Source organism: Cucumis sativus, chromosome 5 (genome assembly GCF_000004075.3).
Source record: "Cucumis sativus cultivar 9930 chromosome 5, Cucumber_9930_V3, whole genome shotgun sequence".
Taxonomy (NCBI): Eukaryota; Viridiplantae; Streptophyta; class Magnoliopsida; order Cucurbitales; family Cucurbitaceae; genus Cucumis; species Cucumis sativus.
Genome location: NC_026659.2, coordinates 21,822,057 through 21,847,375, shown reverse-complemented (window position 1 = coordinate 21,847,375; position 25,319 = coordinate 21,822,057). Strand labels below are relative to the sequence as shown.

The following is a 25,319-nucleotide window of genomic DNA, read 5'->3' as shown; positions in this document are numbered from 1 at the left end:
AAATTTTGTTGTCACTTTATATTTGTAAATAAGTTAGGTTATTTTTAAATTAATGGGTGAGAATTATAGAAATTTGAATTTTATTTTAAAAGAAAAATAAAAAAGTTGTAGTAAATTTAATGATAACTAATGCAATATATTTTGCATTAGTTGGAAAAAGAAAAATGCTTCCACATGAAGCTGGAATTACCCCGCTTTCAAATTTTGTAAATGAAGTTAAAAAGGTTACTATTTTTAAAGAAACCCATCATTTCTTTTTCCTCTCCCACTTTCCCACCATATAAATACCCCTTTCCCTTCTTCGTCTTCTTCAATCCCACAAACTTCTACTTCAAACTCAAACTCTCTACTCTCTCCTTTCTCCCTCTACAATGGTGCCAACTATTTCCACAATCTTTCTCATCTCATTCTCTAATTTCTTGCTAACAATGTCATTACCATTTGAAAACAGAGCGCTCATCGGAGGTCTTCACGGCGCCGGACCATGGCACAATGCTCATGCTACTTTCTACGGCGGAAATGACGCTGCCGGCACAATGGGTATTCTCAAAATTCCAATCTCTTTCCAGAAAAAAAAAATCATTAAAATTTCATTACCATCACTTCAAAACATTACATACATTTTTTGCTCTGTTTTTGCTCTGCAGGCGGCGCGTGTGGTTACGGCAACTTGTACAGCCAAGGCTATGGCGTGAACACGGCGGCGCTCAGCACAGCTCTTTTCAACGACGGATACAGCTGCGGAGCTTGTTTCGAGATCAAGTGTGTTAATGACCCGCAATGGTGCCACGCCGGTAACCCTTCTATTTTTGTGACGGCCACCAATTTTTGTCCTCCCAATTATGCTCTGCCTAATGACAATGGTGGATGGTGCAACCCTCCTCGCCCTCACTTCGACCTCTCCATGCCCATGTTTCTTAAGATTGCCCAATACCGTGCCGGTATTGTTCCCGTCTCCTTTCGCAGGTAAACAACGAAAACATGATTATTCTTAAATTATGTTCAATTGTAAAACTCTCAATCACAATATCTTGTTTTTTGGTTTATGGATTTGATCAGAGTGGCATGTCGGAGGGAGGGAGGAATGAGGTTTACGATCAACGGATTTAAATACTTCAATTTAGTATTGATAACCAACGTGGGAGGCGCAGGGGATATTGTGAGTGTGAGTATCAAAGGGTCGAAGACAGGGTGGATGAGTATGACACGTAATTGGGGTCAAAACTGGCAATCAAACACCGTTTTGGTGGGTCAGTCACTTTCGTTTAGGGTTAAGAGCAGTGATAATCGGATTTCAACTTCTTCCAACATTGTTCCTTCTCATTGGCAGTTTGGTCAAACTTTCATCGGCAAAAACTTCTAATTCTTGATTTTGGGTTTCTGATTTGGTGTTGCAATGAATCATCTCTCTATGCAGTGGAAAATTTTAATGTTTTAAGTTAGTGATAATGATCCAATAGTATATTTGCTATCACATCATAATATGCTTGTAAATTGATCACATCCTTTTCAATTATATAAACCAATTCCTAATGTTATCCATTGCTTTTAAGATTTAAAACATCTACTTCATTATTGATATCAATACATGATCAACTTTTTATCCCTAAAAGCTACTCTAGCTTATAATATTTTAACTAATCAAAATACGTTATACGTCGGATACAATACAACATAGCCACCACAAATTGAGCTCTATTACTACTTTTATACATTGCAACCACTTCAACATGTATGCTAAACTAGCCACAAATCCTTAGTTCAATTTTTGGTTACTACAACACTTACTAAAGCTTAATGTTTATTTTTTTCATATAACAAAAAATTCAATGTTTAAATTAAATTAAACTTAAATTGTAAGGTTGAAATGGACTACTTAAAAATTAATTTGTATATAATTAGTTAAGAAATATACCAAATATTAGAAACTTTCCCTACTTTTTAATTGTACGAGAATATGCAATTAAACAATGTTGTTAATAAACTAATTAAAATATAAAAAGTTACCAAAATAAAGAAATGTATTAAGTAATTGTTCGTAACAAATGATTCAACCTTTATTAATACTATGTGAATTAATGTACTTATAAATAGGTTTAATGTGTGAACATTATTGAAGATAAAGGAAGTTTTTTAAAGTTATTGTTATTTTTTTCGAAAGTAATATATTCCGGAAAGTAAATGAGACTTCACAGAGGAAACAACACATCACACAAATTAAGAAAAAAATGATCCAATTTCAATGTTCAAACTCATCGTATGAGAAGGACACATGGAAGTAGCATAGACACGTCTATTGCACTTAACCCAAATATGATAAATAACAACATACCAAACAACTATTTCTCAGCTAAAATGATAAAATTCGAATTAAATGAGTATTTAGAAAATGAGATTAGACGAGTACCCAAACTCCACTAAACACAGAGTTTCAGATGGTCTTGCTAAAAGACTACTCAAAGAACAAGTGATTAAAAGTAGTAGAGCACCAGTGCGTAACAAATACGCACTCTATTCTGGATTGGAAGCCAAAAAACAAGGCATTAGGCCATGAAGACTCTCAAGCACTTTCTAAAACAACACACCAAGCCAAGAAGGTAGCTAGATAAGACCATCCTTCTGCCCAATATCAAAAGTAATCACGAAAAAGCAACTAAATCCGTAGAAATGGAAGGTCAGTTGCACTCCCACGAGGACAAAAAGAAATGATCGTTTTATTTTGCTGTAGTTTTTAAAAATGTTTCTTTCAATATTTAAAAGAAATTAGAATTTTATTTTCAATTAAATTTTTAAAATTGGGTTTAAATAACTAATAAGATGGAGTTTTCCGGATCTTCTTCGTCTCACGAGTCTCCACTCCCTCCCCCGCGCAATCGGTATCCATATCCTTCCATCTCTTTCTCTTGCTCGTCGCTCGCCGCCGTCAATCATCAAAAGAAGGGAACAGTTTTACTCTCTCTTGTGCGAGGCCTGTTTCAAGTTCGAACCAAATAATAGAAAACTTCATACAATAACTTTCCAGCATTCAAGGTAATTGGCAACCCAAGATTGTGTTTTCAAATTGAATGAATTGAACCAATTTTTGTTTCGAGACCCATTTGTGTGCAGATTTGATTATCCAAAATACACTATTTTTAGAATCCCATTTCTATGTTTTCAGCCTTTTGAAGTCTATATCCGAAAATTCAATCCGTGAGGCGTAGGTGTAGGTTTTTTCTGAGACCAGAAAGAAGCGTAGCTCGAGGGATAGAGGTTTTCTTCTTCTCATCGCATTGTGTATGGAGTTATTTTGCTAGATAATAGATAATTGATTTTGTTAAGTCCGAGTAACTGTTCGTTGGATAATGTTTCTTCCTGTAGAGTTTGGTTAGGGCCAGATTTTCTTTCATTATCCTCTTATTGTCCAACTTTTTGATTGTGGGAAATTTTTGTACATGATTGATACTGGGCCTTTATGAAATCTAATATTACACTTATGTCACCATGCACTATCTCCGTACTCATTGCGTTGATTGTCATATCTATCGTAGTTCTAACGCGAACATGATGACCATCGCCCTTGCATTAGGGCTACATGATCATCCCTAACACAACATAATACAGTATTGTGTTCTGGGGTAAGCAGTAGGTTAGATTTCATATGCGATGGTCATCAATCCTAATGTGGCCGGTGAAAGGGTCATCCATACGAAAAAAAAAAAAAAAAAAACTTTGGTTGTGGGCTGTTGCTGATTGGATGTTTATCAGTTGGACCATTTACCGTGTTGTTTTTTCCTTGGGAGTGATATTGGGTTATTTGTGTTTGTTCCCCTCTTGCTAAGTTTACGTGTTGAAATTTTTGGGACTTTATAGTTAATGAAATTTGTTCCCCAAAGAAGTCTTTTAAAGGACAGCAATGTTTTCTTTCTTTGTCAAATGATAATTTTGTTTATCAATCTTTGAAAGAATGAAAATGCTTTTATGGCAATACTTGCGAGCCTGGTTCCATTTATGATGGTCGATCTTTTCTGTGCAGCAGTTTTGTTAATTTAGACTCTGAAGTTATGGAGGAGCAGTTTGTATTGAGGGTTCCACCGTCTGTTGCTGAACGAATTGAACGTCTACTAAATGAAAATGCTTCTTCATCTGATGATGCTTCGTTGGATTTGTCTTTCTCTGGTAGTAGAACTTATACAGTCATCTTTTGATTCATTCTGTACCTTCCGTGTTTTTTCCATTGCATCTGCGATGTATGGAAGAATTTTTAGATTTTCCGGATAGATTAGTTTCGTAGCCTCTTAAAAAAAAATAAAAGTAACTTCTGATACAAAGCCTTTTCTCTTTCTGTTATTTTTTTTTTACTCTGAACGTTCCCTTTTACTGATGATTGCCAATGTGTGCTTCTTAGGCCAAGTTTTGCACATAGTTGATCTCACTTTTGCCATGTGCTTGTCTGGCTAAGTTTAGTTATGGTGTATGGAAATCCAACACTTAAATTAGCCAAATCTTTGTTTCCTATTGTACTTAATGGAAAAGAAATTTGGCAGTAATATCAGGAGGTAGAGAGAGATTTGGAAATAGATCAAATTGTGCAGTATGGTTTTGTTCTAATTTGAGGCTTGGTTTAAATGCCTATAATATGGCCTCTTACATTGCATCCAGATGACGGGAGAAGTGGAACTTTTGCCATTGGTGATGATCATTTTCCAGCATCTCTTCTGGATCTCCCTTGTGTCGTGGAATCCTACAAAACATATGATGATACTGTGCTAATCAAAGCTGCAGACATTGGTCAGGTAAAATGATATTAAAATCATTGGCACATGGATTTCAAAAGAGCACTCCGTTTCTTATGTTTTATGAGTTGATGTTTTTTCAATAGATGATTATGGTTAGAGAACCGAGTGATCCTGCTCCAGATTCTACCGAGTATAGGCATGGTCTGACCCCTCCTATGAGGGATGCACGAAAGCGTAGATTTCGAAGAGAGCCAGATTTAAATGTATGGTGTTCTAATCCCTCTTACTAAAAGTTTCATGTAGGATTTTCTTATGAGTAAGTAAATTGCTGTACAACATCATAATAAATTGAGATTTCTACTAATGTAATGAGCAGGTAGTCCGGGATAAATTATTGAATGATGCAAGTACAATATAGTTACCTAGTTTGTGCTTTACATGTTTTTCTCATTTATAAACCTTTGATTAACATTGATCTCTTATTTTTTTGAGTCAATAGTGACATGCTAAGCTCCCTTTTCTTTTCCCCATCTTTCCAATAATAATCAGTCTACATTTGCATTTGTTCTTCATATCAAATTTGTTGCATCTAGAAGGGTGTCTTTTGATTCTAGCATACTGATTCTCAAGGTTGTTAAATCATGAAATGTAACACGCATCAAAATGGAATTTTAGTTTATTGTGTATTAATTTCTAAAAAAACAGAAGTCAGAAAACAAATGGATTCTAAACAGTCCCTAAATGATTCTGTTTTCTTTCTTTTTTGGCAGCCTGAGCTTGTACGGCGTGTGGAGAAAGATTTATTAAATATCATGGCAGGAGGAACTACTGAAAATGCCGATATCCTTCATACGTTATGGTTATGCTTTTCAGTTTCATTTGTGTTTTAAACTCATTAGCATATTAGTTGATGAAACAAATGTGTCATCCCCACCTCAAGCCACATCGTAAAGATTGTTTAAAGCCCAGTAAATATAATGGATTGAGAATTATTTTAATTGGCCCTCACATGAAATTCTTTGATTGAAAAATTGAAAAAACATACGGGAAACAGGAAATGACAATTTTCTAACACAAAGGGCCTTTTTGCTTGTCATATTCTGACATATGTTATATGTTCTTATGCTGCAACGTAACTTTAGAAGTTCCTTGACTGAGCGTTCTCACATGTTGGAGTGGCTGAGCAACAGGATGATAGAGATGAGAATCCTGATCATACAAATGCAAAGCCTGCTTCCGCACCTGCACCTAAGCCTGATGTAATGGAAACTGAAACAAATGTTGGTGAGCCTGAAAGGAGCGATTCTGATGACTCTGATCGTTCAATTGATTGAATATTATCATCATCTACTTCTAAATGTTTGTCTCCCTAATGATGGAGGTTGTATCAGCCTGTTTGTATATGAAAGGAAATGGTAACTGTTGTCTGTATCATCCCTTCTCTTGCATCTAGAAACAAAACACAGGATGATTTCTTTGGTGTATTTTAACATCTTTCATTTCTATAACAAGATATCTTCTTGAATTTCTGGGGAAGAGATGACCATTTATTTAGCATAATGCAAATGAAGATTACATGGCTAAGACTTTCCTAACCAGACAGGTTGAATAAATAAAAAAAATTGCATTTGCATACAAATTTAGACTACATGGGAAGTAAGTATCGAAACTCGGAATCATAAGGTTGGATTTCCACCATTTTATTAACAGGGGATTTAGTTTCACCATTCAAACACTCCATTATAGACCTCTTCAAGGTTGCAGAACGAGGAAGTTGGCTATAAATCCATTCCAACAGTGATTCCATGTCGTCTGCAAAGTCTTTCATGTGCCATTGAAGAAGCTTTGGCACCATTATCTTCTTCTTGCTTGTCATCCCTACTGATGCTTCCAAGTACTCCACTTTTGCCAACCCCAACTCATTCACCACGTCCTCTGCAGTGTACACCCTTAACTTCACAAAGTTTCAACAATTCGTTTCTGTCAATTTTCTTTCAAAGGTTCTTCAGAGGCATAATATATGTAGCAGAAGACACTTACTGCAGGTGATGACCAACTGCCTCGACACAATGCGAATGTCACATTTGGTTCTGGATATCCTAAGCCATAAGCATGTCGAAGCAGCATTTCTTTCTCATCCAAAGGCTTCAAAGAGAACTCGTTCAATTAATTATCTCCTTGTGTACTGAAAGTGATAGTACTTGTTTTGAAGTATACAGTTTGCTATACAAGATAATCACTTACATATTTTGTTTCTGCTTCGCTTGGATGACGAAGAATGAAATGTTCAATAGCCAGAGCATTGAGAACTATCCCACCAACATTAAGAGCAGCCTGCAGGCCAGAAGAATAGTATATGCCTCAGAGAAGCTCGATGATAATGGTTAGATCTTGATCTATTTCTTTTTGTATTACAAGTTAGGAGATCGGCATATACCTTGTTCATCAAAGCCAAGAGTTTTTCAATTGTTGATGGCTGTCCATGTTCGAGAAATGCCTGAAATTTTCATGATTAATGTCAGCATATTGGAATAGGAGCATGTCTATTATTCATCAGTGTCTTACATGTCTTACAGTACATGCATTATAGAGGAGTTATATATGTTTATCCAAAATGCTAACTTCTGTTTGTATGTCAAGAAGGTCAAGTCCACACTCCTCAGCTTATGAATCAAAACCCTGCACAGAAGGGAAACACAACAACATTTTCAACTTTTCAGCTTAACTTTTGGCAATCATCAGGTTAAACAGACTTCTAGTTACCTCAATTTTCTGATTGACGGCGAGCACTCAGGCAATCTACGGATGTCGAAAGACGTTCGTGTTATATGGATGAAGTTCTTATAAGGGCCAATATCCCTCACAGTTCCTTCTGAGTCGAGCAATATACTATAAGGATTGGGATTGGGATTGGGATTGGATGAGCTATAATCAAAAGACAAGGTGAGTTGAGGCGCTTTGCAACTAAAGCTTGTCTTTGCAATGGAGCGCTTTGAGTTGATACATGAAAGGCCATGTTTTGGTATATTTGGTGAAGTTTGGCTGTTGTTTGATGGCTGATTAAGATCAAGATAAATGCTTATGAGACACTTAATCAACTGTTCTGAAATCTCATTTGGTGTTTCAATGCAAGGTCCTTTGTCGAATTGACTTTGGTTTCGGCTTCTTGTCATATTCTTCCTAGCACCTACATTGCATAGTCTTAAACATTGAAAATTGAAAACAAGAAGAAGCAAATGCAGCAAAATGGGAAGATGGATTACCAGTAGAAGACATGGTAATTTGGATATCAGAAGCAGCACTTGAAGAGAATCTCCTTTCACTAAGCATTATATCTTTTCTAAGTTCATCATAATGCTGAGATCTTGATCTTTGGCCATTAATCTGTGAGTTGCTATTATTTTCAGGTCCATTTAAGAGCAAGTTTTGTTGGCAAAGACTTCTGAGGCGCTGCTGAATTTCCCATTCCTTATTTTGTTCCTTCTCTTTGTATAAGTTGAATTTCAACTCTTCAACCTTTTTTTCTAATCTATCAATCTCTCTTTCCACTGCTCCCAATTCTTTCATAACCAACTGCACCTGCAGATAACAAGAAATGATACATGTCCTGTTGCTTTTGCTTGGGAAAACTGCACGAATCGCCTATTTCTGGAGGCTAAAATGATATCTGACCCAACGTTTGAAAACTTACGTGAATGAAATTATCAAAATTACAAAAAATGCAAGCATGATGGACCTTGCTTCTCCTCCCAATTCTCGCTTCTTGTTGTACCATCTTCTTTCTCTTTCTCTTCTTCAATATAAAAGCTTTCTTCTTTTGTCCTTCCTCTTTCACGATGGAAGTTGGAGAGCGAGCATGCATTGTTGTGAGATCAAAGAGAAAGAACGAGAATCGAGGGAACATAGAGGAAACAAACAGAGAAAGAAGGAGAGAAACGTGTATTGAGGAGCCAGATATAGAAGCGAGATGGAGAATTGAGGAGCTAGCCCGTCACACATGTATTTTGTTTACTTTGGTAATTTCATTAACAAAAGGCAAAAAAACCCATAGCTTGAATGGTGCAACTGAGTTGGATCCTTGAAAAGAAGCCATTCATACAAAAAATCCCAATGCAGAAAAGAGTAGGCTTACCTGAGGGGGCAAAGTAGAAGAAACATGAGGATGAGACAAGAGAGGACCATGAAGAGCCCAATGAAGAGCTTTGTTGAGGGCCTGTTCACCATGCAATTCTGCTTGCAACTTCATAACCTAAAGAGAAAAGGGTAAGTTAGTAATTGGAGCAATAGCTTGTGTTTCTCTTTCAAAATACTTAAAAGAAGAAAAAAAAACAATCTCTGACTTGACTCTCAAGATCAAGTTTATGCTGCTGATGCTCATCTGGTGTTGGCTCCATTAGAAAGTCTTCAAATTTCATTATTTTTGGGGGTTGACAAGAACATATAGAACAATATAAAGTGACAACTGAAGGAAGTCCTAAAAAGGGTTTTTATTTAAAAAGAAAGAAGAGAGAGAGAGGGAGAGAAGGAAAGTGGTGGGGTGCCATTAAAGATGACATGGGAAGATAAAAAAAATGAAAAATTGGTAAAGAGTTGACTAAAGATTTGAGGTTTAGAAGGCAAGTTTGTGAAAAGGAAAATGAGGAGATGTATATTAGGATTTGATTTGAGATGGTCTCCTGCTGCGGTGGAAGAATATGTCTTTTCTTTTCTTTTATTTTAACAACATTTTAATTTGGTCCCTATATATCATCTTAGTTTCTAACATTTTCTTGCATGAGAATTTATTATTATTATTATTTAAGATTGATTAAAAGTAGTAAAGAAAAATTTATTTTGAATGGAAATGGACGGTTAGTATTAAATGTATAGAGATTGGGAAGTTGATGATTTGTTTTTGGGTGAGAAATTAGAATGTTGAATTCATAAATAAGAAAGGTGGGGTGGTGAGGAACGTGAACTACATGAATACAAAAGAAAAGAAAAGAAAAGAAAAGAAATGATATGTTGAAGATTGAGACAAGAGAGAGAACTGAATTTGATGTTCATCCAGAGATGCTTTTTATGTCAGAATTAAACTATTAGTTTCAAGTTTTAAGGTAACACTTTCATTTATATATCATTCAATTTTTTGTTCTTACTCACTTTCTATTCTTTATTTAATAATTGTTTTCTTTTTCTCATTTTGAGAAAGTAATTAACGATTGTTATGGTTAGTTTATGAATACAATCCGCTCATACATATAGATTCTTTTTTTAGGCAAACACTCTCAATTCTCTAATTCTTATATCAATTTTGCCACAACCAAATATAAACCAAAACTTCAAATTAAGTCATCAAATTTCACAAAAATTGAAATAAAAATGACCACTTGCAACTTACCAAATTGAATAATATCCAAATACAACAAAGTGTCATTGACTATTAACACGCCTAATTACTAACATACAAGTCTTGTTATTTGAAAAAGAAATGAGTGTTTAAAAATATATTGCAAATAGAAAACATGTTTATCCTTTATAAACTATGAGTTTTAGAACATAAAACCCTACAGAATAGTGCAACCATACCTTGTAACAAATAATAGTCTTTATCTTATGAGACCATTAATATATCTAATTATATTCTTTGTAAGATACTTATTTCAATTCAAAACCAAGAACAATCGGTGTAAAATAAGTGAGTTTAGTTTTGAGTAAGTTGTTGAATATTAAAGTAAACAATGGATGATAATAGAGATTAGAGTCAAGTTTCAACTTACAAATAATATATCTTAAATTGTATGACGGCATCAAGTCAACATCGACTAATTATAAATAGATAACTAAATCTTGTTTCACAATTACTTGTAGGAGCTATAGATATCTAAATCTTCGTTTAACTTAAGCAATCTCTAAGTTTTATGGTGAACTTTTGTCTAGAGTTACACGACAATTTATGTATAGATCGCTTGTGTCTTAAACTACGCAACAATATATTTAACTCTATATCTTTATGAAAAAACAGAAAAAAAAAGAATGATAAAATTTGATGAGATTGTTTTGACTCGTGTTATCTTTATAAAGGAGAACGAGTCACATAGAAAATTAGTCCATAAGTAGACGAAATGTAAAAAGTAAAAGAACGCAACGCCGTCTGTGGGGATCGAACCCACGACCACGTGGTTAAAAGCCACGCGCTCTACCACTGAGCTAAGACGGCTTCACCGATAAGTAATCATAAACTAAACATTTTAAAAGATGGAAATTAAGTTAATCCCTTCAAAATAAATTTAACACAAAATGGATCTTTTAATGGTTTTTTTTTTCTTCCATTCCACGAGCTTCTTTATAATCCAATAGTGTCAATTTTAGTAAAACTGAAGATATATTTCATTCATACTTCTTCCTCAATCAAAGTAAGCTTTTAAATTTGTTACTTTTCTAGTCACCCGTATGCGTTAACCATGCTTAACCAATAAGCTAACTTGTGATTGAGGGCTAAATTGAAGGTGGGCTAGGTTTTTGTAGAAAATAGAATTTGGCAGTGGAAGTCTCTTTTGAATTGGCAAAATTAGAAGAAGATCATGTGTGTGTGTAAGATTGCCAAGAGCTTCATTTGGTGTAGAAGAACAAAATTTGTGAGTTTTGTGAGCTTTGTAAGAGTGATTTGTATTCAAATTTTCTAGAGAGAAAAGTGAGAGAATTTAGGGTGTACTATTCTCCCTAGCTATTTTAGTAGAACTTGCATCAATAACACAAAACTAGTTCACAATCAGTATAAATTGAGTATCATCTCTCTTCCCTTAACTTGATTTATTTAAAAACTTAGGTTAATTTATCATTCTTTCCAGTTACAAAATGCCCTTCTGCATAATTTGGAAACTTATTTGATATGGGATTATTGGTTAATATAAATTCTCTCAATTTAGTTGATAATTTAGATTGATATACTATTAACCCTATTCGCAGGGTGGTGTTTGAAAAGAAAAGATTTTGGAATAAACTACTTTCAAGTATCATATGTGGCTCTCTTTCTAATTTTTTTTTCCATGTGGCATTATATATGTAAACACACGTATATACTCAAAAATCATAATTACGTAGCGTTGTAAATGTGATTTGAATGATTTTTGTGTAATATTTCAACCTTTTAAATCATTCATGATAATATTGTGTCTAGGCTATTAATGTAATTAGGTATATTTAAATAGGTTACTATCGTAAACAACCAAATAATATTTAAAATAAAGTTCTGAGTCGAAAAATAGGTTTAATTTAACTTAGATGTTAAATAAGACCTAAATTCATATGATTAAATCTAGGTACTAAGTCCATAGGCCAAACAAGTCCAAGCTCACAAGGCTCGTTAGAGAAGTTTAGAAAGAATTCTTCCAAAAATCAGAAAGGTTTTTAGCTCCCAAAACTAAACTACTAACACAAGTCCAACTCCATAAAACATGTTTCTTCAAAAACTTCAAGACTAGTGAAACACGTTTCTCCTAAAATTTTAAGACTAGAGTAAGTTACGATTTTATTTGATTTGAATTTAAAATCAAAACTTGAAATTAAGAAATAGTAGGTGGACAACGACATGCTTCTCCTTCTCTTTCTTTCTTTTTTGATAACAATATTTGGGAGTGGTTGAAATGTGAATCGAACGCCGTGTGCTTGTTTTGGTGCATGCAGATAGACTTTTCCCAGTTACTCCAAATATCATTGATTGGACGAAGCAATATCACACAACTAAAATACTCAACAAATCTTCATTTGGAAGAAGTCAAAGTTGGATTATTTAACATAGAATCAAAAAGGACTAAAAGGCTTTAAAAAAAACATCCTTCCCAAGAAAATTAGCTTTATAAAAGAACATTCATTGTGTCTGTTCAAAATTATAGAATAGAAAAATGAAGATATAGAATTACATACTACAGAGAAAATTTTTCCATACATTCATCTTTGAGGCTAAAGAAGCCAACCTTAGTATTCACTTTGCTTCCATCCTCCCACTTCTTCTCTATCATATTCTGTTTCCTATTTCATTTCATCAAACCAAACAAACAACTTTATAAACAAATGTTCATCTCATTTTCATTCCTTTAAGAGTTCACATTCAAGGAGTAAAGATGTTCAATTACCTTCCGAGTGAAGGTCAGTCCAACTAGAATTTCTCCAGTGTAGTTAAGATTGTCTCCCACAACGCTATATTTTTGAGGCCGTAACTCGGACATGCCATTCTCAGCTCCAAGAGCTAATAAATCTTTTACATATATCCTGTGATGGTCGTTTGACACTTCTTTTTTAATAAGCAACAAATGAAGAAACAGAACTTTCTAACAACATATAGAAATTTGGTAAACCAGATCAATCTATTTAAAAGTGGTGGTGGTAGTAGAGTAATCTAACAACAGTATTGTGAGTGTTTTTATTAATTATTATACTCCAGATCCATCGATGCATTTTTTAGTTCAACAATTACCAGGTAGAGGACAGGTCGTGCCAATTACTGTTGAGCTGAGCTTACTCTAACAGATTCATCGATGCATGTAACTTCCTATCATTTTCTTGAGCTTACAATTTTGTAAAAGAAGATTAAGGGTCTTACGAGGTTTGGCCTATAAAGTCGTCAGCAGAGAAGGTGTCGTGGTCCAGGATCTTGAGGATGATCTTGAAGTCGTCACCGCTTCCGGGGTACTCAGCTCTGAATGTAAATTTCTCATTCCACACTGGACTTCCTCCTTCATCTGCATCATTAAAGTAATACAAATAAGAACGCCACTTTGCTTTGAATTTGCTTACCCTTTGTTTCCCAATCACTAATAACCTCTAGAGCACATCTCACTTTCCCAAATCCAAATTCAATCTTATGACTGAAGTTCAAACCCAGAATGAAAAACGTCATTTAATTCAACAAACCGAACCCCATAACTGAAAATTTGTGTATTCAACTCCAATTCCCAGGAAAATACTCCACGAAGAGCTTTAGTAGATCATACATAAAGTACTGAAGAGAAACAAATGAACTAATAGCATTTTATATACCAATCCAGTAGATGTTTTGGCTAAGAATTAAGGATAAACTCTCTCCAAGAAGTCTATCAAAGAATGTTTGATAAATTACATAAGAGAGATTCTTAAAAAGAAACTATTAAAAATTGATCACCATTCACAACATATATAATAATTCATCATTTATGAGGGTTGGAAAAAACAAAAAAGAGGGAAATACTCACTTCTGGCGACACCGCTCTTGTGTTCTTGGCCTTTATATTGAATGAGAACATAAGGGTCAATTCCACCTGCCATATGAGAAGAACATCATTTTTCTGAACGAGAAAGTAACAGCATAGTCATTATCCACATTAAATTAGCTTAATCACAAACTTAATTCACACTAATTTATCCAGATCAAACAGCTTGATTCAAACAATATAAAGAAACTTAATTTATACTAATTTATCCAGATCAAACAGCTTGAGTCAAACAATATAAAGAAACTTAGTTTATACTAATTTATCCAGATCAAACAGCTGGATTCAACAATATAAAGAAACTTAAGTTATACTAATTTATCCAGATCAAACAGCTTGATATAACAATATAAAGAAACAGAGATTGTAATGTAATCTAACAACAGTCTACAAGAAGAAAAATTGAATCCTTCTTTTTAAATGTAAATTAGTGATAAAAAAACCCCAAGAAAAATAGAAAGAATCTGAAGAAGACCCAGGTATCAAAAGAAAGGGTAGGTACAATTTGTCCAAAGAAGAGAGAGCATGAGAATGAAGAAACAAAAAAAGGAATACCCAGAAAATCAGTGCCTCCAAGTCCTTTGGCGTTGACCAATTTGACCTCCAAAGTTCCAATCGCCATGGCTGTGTTCTGTGATTGTTGAGATGTTGAAGGAATAAAAAGCGGGGAGTGGCAAAGGGTTTATATAGTTGTAAAGATCGATGACAAGCAGACTGGGGCCGTGACCAAGAATGTTGATGGCCATGTCTTTTGAAAATTTCCCAAATATATTTTTGTTGACTTCATTCTTGAAATGGGGGAAGGATCAAGGATGTGACTCGGTTTGGGAAAAGCACATAGTTTTGGGCTTTTGGAATTTGGTGGCTTTGCCATTCCATTTCATTTAGTTTTTTCGAACATTATTTTCTCCCCATATGGCACTACAACTGTGATTATTTCTATTTATAATACGTGGGAACAAAAGTCGCAGTTTGAGTGAGAATTATACACCACCATGCTAATCATTCGTATTTGCACTCAATACTCTTTTAAAATCATCCATAAACATTATTTAAATCTCTCTCCTTTCCCCCTCATTTTTTATTTTTACTATTTATCATATTCCACAGCAAGAACCTCGTAAGCTGCTGCCTATTATCGTTCATCAGAGTTTCAGTGCGGGTGAAGTCATCTGGAGCTTGATTTTTCATTGCTTGTTCATTGATTCATTTACGAATTTCTTGCGGGACTGATTAATGGAACTTATCCTATTTTATGTCTTTCGATTTATGGTAGGCTTTCCTCTTACTAGTGGGTTCCCACTCCTTTTGCATCAAAATGCAATTCCTTCCTTTTTCTCGTTATCATTTTTCTATTCTTTGTTGTACTTACTATTTCTTTTTCGGACTAAAATAATCTACACCCCAAATACTAAATGGGTGTTAGGGCGCAAACTAAGTTATTATAGTCTATGGATTATAATAAATTGTGTGTTACTATAATTTCTGTTTGGAGCGCGGAGTATTATAGTATAAGTTATATGTTTGGGGTGTAGAATATTATAAGATGTGTTTGAAATCCATATTATTATAGTATAATGCTAAGGTTTTTCAAATATTGTGACTTTTAAGTTTAAAAGATAATTTTATATCATCAAGCAATTAAATTGACCAACAAAAAAATGAAAAATGTTATTAAATAAAATTAATAATATTTATCACTCATGGAATTAGGATAGGCTTAGGAGCTCAACCCCTCTCAACTTCATGTTCTTTATATTACATTACATGTATATATATATAACATTTTATGTTCTTTAAACTCAAATAATATTAGAAGATTTTTCAAAATCATTTTTATTTAAACAATTTTGACAAAAACTTCTTAAAATAAAAACACAAATGCCTTTTAATAATAATAAAAAAATCTATATACAAGTTTCTTTTATTTGTTATTTATACTAAAAATATTTTTATTAAAATTTTTAAAAGTTGATTGTTGGTGACTTTCGTTAAAGTTGGTTGTCAGAAGTCGATCACTAAAGATTGAAAAAAAAAATTCTTAAAATGTTTTTATTAAAAATTTTCAAGGTTGATTAGTAGCAATCGGAGGTTGGTTGGTGACGATCGTTGGAGTTAGTTTTCAGAAGTTCGCTAATGGAGTCACAAGAAATGTGGTCAGAGATTGACCAATGACACACCGAAGATTGACCTAAACCCTAATTTTTTTTTATTAAAATTTTCAAGGTTGATCGGTGACGACCAAATGTTAGTTGACGATGGTTGTTGAAGTTGGTTGTTGGAAGTTCATCGTAGGAGTCACCAAAGGTGGCGGGTCGGAGATTAAGTGTCGATGATCACTAAAGATTGACATAAACCCTAAAAATGCTTTTATTAAAAAAATTCAAGGTTGATCAATGGTGTTCCGAAGTTCACTGGTGGAGTCATTAGAAGTGGTGGTTGGAGACTGGCTAACGACGATCACTAGAGGTGATGTTCAAAAGTTAGTCAACGAACTTCCCAAAACCCTTGAAACAAATACCCCTAGAGTTAAAGAATAATAAAGACATATGAGTTATTTTAAATTCTAACCTTAATCTCCAACTAAAACTAAACATTGTTTCAAATAAGGAGTGAACTATTATATCCGACTCCACTCCACACCTAGTCCCAAAAATGCCCCAACTATTATAACTCAACTATAGTTTATAACAATAATAACTTACTCTTTGTCTCAAAGGTCTCCGAAGATGATTTTTTTCTTTCTTTTTTTTAATAATGAATAATTGAACCTCTAACTGTGAGGTTAACAACATTATGTTATATGATTATTTTGACATTTTTCCGTTTTCTTTTAGCCACACAAATTTTAATCTAAGAAGGGGTAGAGCCAGAAAAAATGTTGATCGGATGAGTACATCTTGTTCAAATGTTTTAAACAAAATTGAAAGTGTCTTAGTAGTTATTTGTCAAAGATTTACTTATTCTTTAATTATCCCTTTAACTAGAGTAATAATGGTATTGTTAGGTAGATGTTAAAAGTAAAAGAACAACACTAACTACTCCCTTCACATGTAATTTAAGTCTAAATATAATACATCTTTAAAGTATTTGGGTGCATTCTTCATGTGCACATACCTAATGGACAAAACAGATATTAAACAACAAGACCTTTTCTCGTGTCCTAGCCATCCTTCGTCATTCTTTTTCCTTTAAGTTTTTTACAAGTAGGTATTTTTCATATGGCATCTTCTTCCTTTTTGTTTAACATATATTTGTCCTCTTCTTCCATGATTCAACGTTGCTATAATTTTTATATGCAATATTGAATTTGATGAATTTTGCTATATTTTATAAATAGTTTTAATATTGTACTATTCAAATCCACAAAATCACAGGATTAAAACTCACACGCACTACTACTAAATTAAGACAGCTTTGTTGTTGTGAAACGTAACCGGGTTAGCATTAATACTGAATTTCATATTTTTTGAAATATTTCTTATTAAAACAATTGTGCTTAAAAAAGAAAAAAGATTTTCTAAAGTTTATTCAAAACACATTTATTTTAATGAATCTCACACGCAAGGATTTGGAGGGGATTTTATTTTCCCACTATAAATCACCATTGCTTCCTTATTTTCCCATATCATGAATATATTTCTTTTTTCATATTTTTTAAAATGTTGGAACGTTCAAATAAAGAGTTACGTTTACTAAATGAAAAAAAAAAAAAGAACTATGTTATTGTTGATAGTATAATTTCTGTCAATTTAACTATGGTTATTTAGCATATTCAAATGTCCAAATGTGCTTTTATCACGTAATCAACAATTGACGTAATAATTGTTAACCCACCGTTAAAATACCCAACAAATCTTCAACTAGAAGTCAAAGTTGAATTAGTTAACATAAATTAGAAAAGACATTAACTACAGCCTTCCCAAGAAAAACAGCTCTATAAAAGACCATTAAATCGTGTAGGTTCAATCTTTTCTATAATCAGAATTATTCCATCTTTTCTATAATCAGAATTTTACAATAGATATATGAATGATAAAGAATTACATGTTACAAATGGGGGGTCAAATTAAAAGAAAAAAATCCAGACATTCATCATTGAATCTAAAGAAGCCACGTTAGTATTCACTTTGCTTCCATCCTCCCAATTCTTCTCCGTCATATTCTGTTACCTATTTCATTTCATCAAACCAAATAAGCAACTTTATAAACAAATGTTCATCTCACTTTCATCCCTTTAACAGTTCACATTCAATAACTAAAAGATGGTCAATTACCTTCTGAGTGAAGGTCACTCCTACTTGAATTTCTCCATTGTAGTTAAGATCGTCTCCCACAACACGATACTTTTGAGGCCATAACTCCGACACGCCATTCTCAACTCCAAGAGCTAATAAATCTTTCACATATATCCTGTAATAGTCATTGGGATTTTGTTTCAATAAGCAACAAATGAAGTTAAACATTCCTACTTTCTATGTCACTGTTTCAATCTATAACTATACGCACAATTTTAGTAAACCGGATCAGTCTATTTGAAAGTGGTGGTGGTAGAGTTATCTAATAGTAATGTGAGTACTTCTTGTTATACTTCATATCCATCGGAGCGAGGGATTGAACCTCCGACTTCTAGAGAATGAAGGTTATGTCAATTAATGTTGAGCTAAACTCATTTTACCAGATTCGCCGATGCATTGAACTTCCAATTTTTTTCATGAGCTTACAATTTTGTAGAGGAGGAGTAAGGGTCTTACGAGGCTTGGCCAATAAAATCATCAGCAGAGAAGGTGTCATGGTCCATGATCCTGAGGATGATCTTGAAGTTGTCGCCACTTCCGGGGTACTCTGCTCTGAATGTAAATTTCTCATTCCACACTGGACTTCCTCCTTCATCTGCACCATTAAAAATGACACAAATAAGAATGCCACTTCGCTTTGAATTTCCTCATCCTTTGTTTCTCAGTCACTACTAACAACCTCTAGAGCACATCTCACTTACCCAAAACCAAATTCAATCTTATGACTAAAATTCTAAATCCAGAATGACAAATTGAACCCTTTAATTCGACAAACCAAACTGAAAATTTGTGTATTCAACTCCAATTCCCCGGAAAATACTCCTAGAAGAGCCTTTATTAGATCATATATAAAGTATTCAAGAGGGAAAAAATGTACTAATAGCATATTATATAGCAATATAGTGGACAGAATCTGATTAAGAATCAAATGTTAATGAATACGTAAGAGAGATTCTAAGAAAGAAAAACCATGTATATAATAGTTCATCATTTATGAAATTGGAAACAAAAGAGAGAGAGAACTAACTTTTGGCAACACTGCTCTTGTGTTCTTGGCCTTTATACTGAATCAAAACATAAGGGTCAATTCTACCTGCCATACGAGAAAAAAATCATTTGATGAATAAGAAAGTAACAGCATAGTCATTATCCACATAAAATTAGCTGAATCACAATTCACAAACTTAATTTATCCAGATCAAACAGCTTGATTCAACAATATAAAGAAACCAGAGATTGTAATGTAATCTAACAACAGTTTACAAGAAGAAAAAATGAATTCTTCTTCTTACATGTAAACTAATGATAAAAGAATAAACCCCAAAAAATGGAAAAATAGAAAGAACGTGAAGAAGCCCCAGGTATCAAAAGAAAGGGTAGGTACAATTTGTGCAAAGAAGAGGGTATGAAAATGAAGACAAAGCAATACCCAGAAAATCTGCGCCTCGAAGTCCTTTGGCGTTTGCCAATTTGACCTCCAAAGTTCCAATCGCCATGGCTGTGTTTTGTAATTGTTGATAGTTCGAAGGAATAATAAGAAATGGGGAGTGGGAATGGGTTTATATAGTTGTGAAGTTCGATGACCGGTTAAACAAGCAGACGGGCAGCCATGACCAAGAATCTTGATGGCCATTGTCATTTTGAAAATTCCCATATTGCGTTTTCTTTTCCACAAGTATTCAAATGGGAAGGATGGCATGCGACTCGGTTTGGCAAAAGAAAATAGTTACGAACTTCTGAATTTTGATGGCTTTGCCTTTCCATTACAATTCACTTTTCTTTTTTGAAACATTTTCTCCCAAGATGGCATTAGAAGTGTGATTAAAGAATTATAATCTTGTGATGTACCTAATTTTTCATCAAAATAAATATTAGTTTAAGAGTAACAATTAGATGCAATCTTCTTTATAAAACTAATTTTGAAAAATCAATTTGTCACGTTAATTAATCTAAAAGAATTTGAATGTGTTGGGGCAGTTATTAGTCAAAGATTCATTTATTCTTTAGCTATCCCATTAGTTACACAATCCGAGAGAGATAATGGCCTTTGTGAGATGTATCTTAAAAGTAGACGATGACACTACCTATTTTTAAATCTCCTTAACCTGTCTAAGTAGCTTCTGGGTAAATATAATACTTATTTATGTTTATCTACAACATCCTAAATACATCGAATCGTTTCGACTATAACAATTTAGATTTGAATGTAAATTATTTTAGTTTAAGCTAGTTATAATAACATGTGTTTACTGTACAAACTATTTTAGTTTAATAAGTAGTAAACGCTATAACCGAGAATAAAAAAGTAGAAACTTTTACATGGTATTTACATTTGATTTTGAACTGATATCCAATAAAGAAAAACCAACAGATTTGTTTTATTTGGTTTGGTCCTTCATAATTGACCTTTTTTTTCTTCCAAATTTTTATTTTTATTCTCAGTTTTGTTTTGAAAGGTTCATTGTTGCTAATTTAAAAATGAAATTAGGTCCATAATGATCATATCTTTTTTTTTTCTTCTAAATAACAAACATATTTATCCTACAGTGATTAAAAATATTACAAGATACGTAATATTATTGGTTGGGTTTTAATTGATATTTCCAACGGAAAAAAAACAATCCAATGAAATACTACTTTGTCTTCTCCAAATACAAACCAAGATATCCAATTTTATACTAAAAAACCAAATCAAACAAATGGATGAGTTTGGTTTTTGGTGTTTTGGAGTGCAGCTTTATGTGTTGTCATCTACCATATTTAAAAGGATACTATAAGTTCATAGTTCATACTGCTGCCTTCCACCCAAATGAGTTGTCTAAGTTGTTTCATCACATCTGCTTTTATATCATTCTAACTCCATTATTGCCCTTCACGAAATTCATATACCTTCTTTTCCTTGGGATCTACTTTACATAACTTATCTCTATTTTACTATTTCTTATCTTTATGTTATAACTCTTGTGATTAAACATTTATCTTAATATCCTAAGGTCTTTTTTTTTTATTATTTAACTTAATATTTTGATCTTGTGTTCAACATGTGAAATGGGATTTCAAATATTTAATCTCTTGGTGTACATGTGAAATGAGAATTCAAACATTGATCTCTTGGTCTAAGTACATATATTTTTATTCTACCAGTTTGACCGCAATAATTCAAAGGAATATATTGAGGCAAAATATAAAATATAGGTATTGGGGTATGGTCAAATTAAGCAACACATGGGGTTTGATTTCCTTTTGAGAAAGCTTAAAAGACACCTAAGTTCTTTACAGCGATGGCTTTTAAACTCAAGCAGCTGCTGCTTTTCAAGATGTGGACAACCACAAAAGGGGATATTTTCCATCTTTAGAGGGTTTTTATTGTTAGATCCATATAAATATAAAATATTATCATTTGCCAATAAAGCACTGCAAACCTTTCTATTATATGACCGACCTTTTAACAAATGCTTTACGTGATTAAGTACTCGTCCCACAAACATATGAAATCTGAAGTTTTTTTTTTTATTATTTCTCATTGAAGATACAGTGCTAGGACTATGATAGACATAACCAACCCTAATGCAATAAGTTATAAAATGCACTAGTTCATTATGAAGTAAACAAACAGTTAGATTTTATATGTTTGTAAGAGTGGGTCATTAATCATAAAGGAATGATATTGATACCTGTCTTAGTGGAATCAAATCTTATTCTTATCAAAGCCAGAAACAGGAAAAACACGAGGGGGGGAGGGACTGATTCTGGGGGAAAATTAACCAAACTGGAAAGAAGAAACTGTACACTGTTTCAGTACAAACATGAGGGGGTCATCCAAATACAATCTTTACCTCCTCGGTTCAGCTGAAATGTTAGCCTGTTTGCCAGATGTTCTTCTTCCGTCCCATTTTCTATAGATTTAGTACTGAAGCTGATGGTCTAGGATAAGAAACAGGTTTGTTATTTGTGGAGCCACTGCCTTGGCTGGATGTGTTTAAGGGTTCGCTTAAAGTTCCCCTTGATCCACTCGTTTCACTCGAATCCTGAAGTTGTTCCAATGCTTTCACGACTGCATTCATGTTCGGTCTTAACTTAGGTTCTGTCGATATACATTGAATGGCAAGTTTAGCCGCTTTTAGTGCTCCTCCGGTCGAATATTGGCCTTCAATTCGTGCGTCCAACATTTGAAGTACTCTTCGTTTGCTAGTGAGGTAAGGTTTTGCCCATTCCACAAGGTTGTGTTCTCCAGATGGTCGGTTTTTGTCTATAGCTCGTCTCCCTGATAGGATCTCGAGAAGAACAACTCCAAAGCTATACACATCACTCTTGGCTGTGAGATGACCTTCAAAAGAAGAGGAAATGTCCAGATTTAAGCATTCAATAACTTATAGTCATAGTCAAACTTAACTAGAGTAAGGCAAATCATAACCTAGGAGGAAAATCCAGGGAAAAACTCCAAAAGTAGTAGATAGGCAGAATTTGTTGTAAACATTGACCTATACATTTTCATTAACTCAAAAGACTGATCTTGGACGTATATGACCAAAATGAAAGATACCTGTGATCATATATTCAGGAGCTGCATAGCCAAATGTTCCCATTACCCTTGTAGAAACATAGCTTCTGTCACCTGTAGGCCCATCTTTGGCTAATCCAAAATCAGAGAGTTTTGCATTATAGTCCTGTCATTTCAAAGTTGAAAACAACTGAGATCAACTACAGATATTTTAGAATCATAGGTTTGAGGAGGTTGAATTGTCTTGCATACCGAATCCAGCAAGATATTAGAGCTTTTAAAGTCCCGGTATATTACTTTCGCTTCATCGCTATGTAGAAAAGCTAGACCTTTAGCAGCACCAAGAGCAACTTTCAATCGGAGACTCCATGATAGAGGTTGAAAGTGAGAACTCCCTGATACCCCAAAGAAACAGAAGAAGAATCTAAATCATTCTTGCAATTCCAATTGAGTGTTTAACTTTCTTATTCAAGTTGTGAGAGTTTTGATGTAACTGAACAAGTGAAATAAGTGAATAGCTTACTCCTAAATAGATGATTTTCCAAGCTGCCACGAGGCATAAATTCATATACAAGAAGTCGATGCTCATCCTCTAAGCAAAAGCCAATCAATCTCACAAGATTAGGATGATGCAGCTGGCCTAGATAGTCAATTTCTGTCTGCACATTGAGACATCCACAAATTAATCCTACTTCTTCATAGTTGGACTTGAAATACAAAAGATCATATACCATTCCAAAAACAGGACAATATAAAGATTTAAATATAAACTCAAAGCTACAATTTGCTTATCATGTCAGCAAAACACCTCAAAGTATAAACCATGGGCAATAGTAGATAAAGTGATACTAACCAGCCATTCTCTATGACCCTGGAAACCTTCCTGGTTGAGCCTTTTTACTGCAATGACTAAGCCAGTCCCGGGCTTCGTAACTGCAAAGGACTGTTCATCAATCCACCCCTTAAATACAGAACCAAATCCACCCTCACCCAATACACTATCAGGACGGAAGTTTCGGGTGGCAGCTTTAAGCTCATTGTAGGAGAAGTTTTTCAAGTTGGAGGACTGCAAGATCTCGCCCTCTGTTCGAGGGGTCCGAGGGGTCGAGACAGATGACTTGCTGGTTGAATTCCCTTTATCATTTCCATCTCTTGCATACCTGGAGCTCAACCCTGTGCAGGAGGTATTATATAAAACTTCTATTACAAAATGTATACGTAAGGCCTAGGTACTAAGGGCATAAGTAGAGGATGCAATAAAACCACAACATTAACATGAAAATTGATGTTTTTAATCTAGTTTTTAGGTTGATTCAAAATCTAAAAAGAAACCCCTCAACCAGCAATACCCATTACAATCAACCCAATACCCGTTTTAGTTTTCCCATCAGAAACATCAAAAACAAAATCCTAAAACTAGAACCTCCGAATACCATTTGACAAACCCACATCCTCTTAAATGAATCATACAAAAATATTACTAAAACCAGTCACTCCAATCAAACCATGTCAGCTATTAAAGACAACCCAAATCTCAATCCACAAAACCAAAATCAAAGAGAACCCAGAAACAGCAAACACAAGAGATCATAAATTAGAAAACCCAAGTAAATATAAAGTGAAAAATAGCAAGTTAAGGGTTCAAACCGTTGTGAAGAGGGCTCTCAGCTTTAATTCTAGCACTAAGGCAGGACCCCATGAATAGTAAGCTGGAAAGAGAGCTATGGAGAGAACAAGCCCAGAAGAGGAAAAATGGGAATAGTGAAAAAAGGTAGAAAGAAGGGGGGGAAATGGGGAAAAGGGTGGGAGCTAGAGCAAGTCTAGCCCGTGAATAGGAAGTGGATTTGGGTTGCAAGTGTGAAAAGGGAGAAGGATTTCCATGACCAAGCTGTCAAAGAAGAATCCCAAAATTGGATGAGTTGGAAGGAAAAGGGAAAAGAAAAAGAAAATCAAATTGAGATGGGTAAGGAAGAAAGAAAGCTTTGGGGGTCCTTGAATTGAACTAAAATTTGGGAGTATACGCGTGGTTTTGTATTTGGTTATGGGGAAATAGTTTTTATTCGTTTGTATCAAGAAAAGAAGGGGAAAGGAAGGGTTTATATTTCATTTTAAAAGAAGCTGAGGACAAAAGTGTAAAGGGGGTTGACTTGGCATTTGGACTACACCAAGAGAACTGTTAATCAACAAGTGGGAGAGAGAGAGTTGGAAATGGGAAGAAGCATTAACTTCAGCTGTTGGATGAGTTAACCCTATGCCCCCTTAAACCTATTAGTACCGTTTAACATTGGATGCACATGAATGCAACAAGCTTTGTTGAATCATAAATCACACCATCTGTCTATTCACGACTCTCACCTTCATTCTCCCATCTTATAATTATTTTACTACAAAATACTATTTATATATCACAAAACTGTGTATTATAATATTCCATCCATTTTTTCAAAAAATTATTAAAAGAAAACTAATTATTTATCTTTCACGTCCAAAACTACTAAACAGAAAAAAATTCATTACACTTGATATTTTATGAAGTGTAAATATCTTGATGTCAATATAGGTGTTCATTCTGTAA

At 34.0% G+C, this 25,319-nt stretch overlaps 5 protein-coding genes and 1 non-coding gene across 10 annotated transcripts; 2 read left to right on the top strand and 4 right to left on the bottom strand.

Moving 5' to 3' along the window:
• Window positions 1–325: 325 nt before the first annotated feature.
• LOC101216168 (expansin-A16-like) lies at window positions 326–1,561 on the top strand. Its single transcript, NM_001280756.1, is given in 3 exon segments — window positions 326–540; window positions 648–966; window positions 1,060–1,561. Coding segments are annotated over 3 exon segments (735 nt in total). The 5' UTR covers window positions 326–428; the 3' UTR covers window positions 1,364–1,561.
• Window positions 1,562–2,775: 1,214 nt separating this feature from the next.
• LOC101215680 (transcription initiation factor TFIID subunit 7) lies at window positions 2,776–6,243 on the top strand. 4 transcript variants are annotated; one of them, XM_011657069.2, is made up of 7 exons: window positions 2,776–3,030; window positions 3,161–3,252; window positions 4,016–4,158; window positions 4,642–4,775; window positions 4,862–4,981; window positions 5,489–5,558; window positions 5,886–6,243. In XM_011657069.2, exons 3-7 carry the CDS (start codon window positions 4,044–4,046, stop codon window positions 6,050–6,052), a joined length of 606 nt encoding a protein of 201 aa, XP_011655371.1. In that variant the 5' UTR covers window positions 2,776–3,030; window positions 3,161–3,252; window positions 4,016–4,043; the 3' UTR covers window positions 6,053–6,243. The 4 variants fall into 4 exon arrangements, with proteins under 4 accessions (XP_011655371.1, XP_011655373.1, XP_004142764.1 ...); XM_004142716.3 differs by having other exon boundaries at window positions 2,778–3,030; window positions 4,019–4,158; XM_011657071.2 differs by lacking the exon at window positions 3,161–3,252.
• On the bottom strand, window positions 6,244–9,407 carry LOC101214322. 2 transcript variants are annotated; one of them, XM_031886168.1, is made up of 9 exons: window positions 9,059–9,407; window positions 8,410–8,967; window positions 7,982–8,297; window positions 7,482–7,905; window positions 7,298–7,397; window positions 7,156–7,215; window positions 6,963–7,052; window positions 6,759–6,863; window positions 6,244–6,672 (listed from the first exon to the last, which is right to left on the bottom strand). In XM_031886168.1, the coding sequence occupies exons 2-9, from the start codon at window positions 8,620–8,622 to the stop codon at window positions 6,364–6,366; spliced, it is 1,617 nt and encodes a 538-aa protein (XP_031742028.1). In that variant the 5' UTR covers window positions 8,623–8,967; window positions 9,059–9,407; the 3' UTR covers window positions 6,244–6,363. The 2 variants fall into 2 exon arrangements, with proteins under 2 accessions (XP_031742028.1, XP_004142839.2); XM_004142791.3 differs by having other exon boundaries at window positions 8,851–8,967.
• A 1,438-nt stretch (window positions 9,408–10,845) lies between these two features.
• TRNAK-UUU lies at window positions 10,846–10,917 on the bottom strand. The gene has a single exon. It is a non-coding gene; the product is annotated as a tRNA-Lys (tRNA).
• A 1,515-nt stretch (window positions 10,918–12,432) lies between these two features.
• LOC101215450 (synaptotagmin-1) lies at window positions 12,433–19,963 on the bottom strand. Its single transcript, XM_004142715.3, has 10 exons — window positions 19,673–19,963; window positions 19,271–19,336; window positions 18,700–18,838; window positions 18,223–18,358; window positions 18,075–18,117; window positions 14,501–14,629; window positions 13,928–13,993; window positions 13,300–13,438; window positions 12,833–12,968; window positions 12,433–12,728 (listed from the first exon to the last, which is right to left on the bottom strand). Exons 1-10 carry the CDS (start codon window positions 19,737–19,739, stop codon window positions 12,675–12,677), a joined length of 975 nt encoding a protein of 324 aa, XP_004142763.2. The 5' UTR covers window positions 19,740–19,963; the 3' UTR covers window positions 12,433–12,674.
• Window positions 19,964–21,840: 1,877 nt separating this feature from the next.
• Window positions 21,841–24,834, bottom strand: LOC101214969 (receptor-like cytoplasmic kinase 176). Its single transcript, XM_004142713.3, has 6 exons — window positions 24,392–24,834; window positions 23,598–23,917; window positions 23,268–23,403; window positions 22,997–23,139; window positions 22,787–22,910; window positions 21,841–22,570 (listed from the first exon to the last, which is right to left on the bottom strand). Exons 1-6 carry the CDS (start codon window positions 24,441–24,443, stop codon window positions 22,140–22,142), a joined length of 1,206 nt encoding a protein of 401 aa, XP_004142761.1. The 5' UTR covers window positions 24,444–24,834; the 3' UTR covers window positions 21,841–22,139.
• Window positions 24,835–25,319: the final 485 nt, after the last annotated feature.

Coding starts and splice junctions, on each gene's coding strand:
- LOC101214322 (XM_031886168.1), bottom strand. CDS start 8,622: ATGTTCCCTCGATTCTCGTTCTTTCTCTTTGATCTCACAACAATGCAT. Junction 8,298..8,409: donor ATTTTGATAATTTCATTCAC/GTAAGTTTTCAA, acceptor TGTTATCTGCAG/GTGCAGTTGGTTATGAAAGA. Junction 6,673..6,758: donor GCAGTTGGTCATCACCTGCA/GTAAGTGTCTTC, acceptor AACTTTGTGAAG/TTAAGGGTGTACACTGCAGA.
- LOC101215680 (XM_011657071.2), top strand. CDS start 4,044: ATGGAGGAGCAGTTTGTATTGAGGGTTCCACCGTCTGTTGCTGAACGA. Junction 4,776..4,861: donor AAGCTGCAGACATTGGTCAG/GTAAAATGATAT, acceptor TTTTTTCAATAG/ATGATTATGGTTAGAGAACC. Junction 4,982..5,488: donor GAAGAGAGCCAGATTTAAAT/GTATGGTGTTCT, acceptor CTTTTTTGGCAG/CCTGAGCTTGTACGGCGTGT.
- LOC101214969 (XM_004142713.3), bottom strand. CDS start 24,443: ATGGGGTCCTGCCTTAGTGCTAGAATTAAAGCTGAGAGCCCTCTTCAC. Junction 22,911..22,996: donor CTAATATCTTGCTGGATTCG/GTATGCAAGACA, acceptor TTGAAATGACAG/GACTATAATGCAAAACTCTC. Junction 22,571..22,786: donor TCCTGAATATATGATCACAG/GTATCTTTCATT, acceptor CTTCTTTTGAAG/GTCATCTCACAGCCAAGAGT.
- LOC101215450 (XM_004142715.3), bottom strand. CDS start 19,739: ATGGCGATTGGAACTTTGGAGGTCAAATTGGCAAACGCCAAAGGACTT. Junction 13,994..14,500: donor TGGAGGCACTGATTTTCTGG/GTATTCCTTTTT, acceptor CTCATATGGCAG/GTGGAATTGACCCTTATGTT. Junction 12,729..12,832: donor GACTGACCTTCACTCGGAAG/GTAATTGAACAT, acceptor GAAATGAAATAG/GAAACAGAATATGATAGAGA.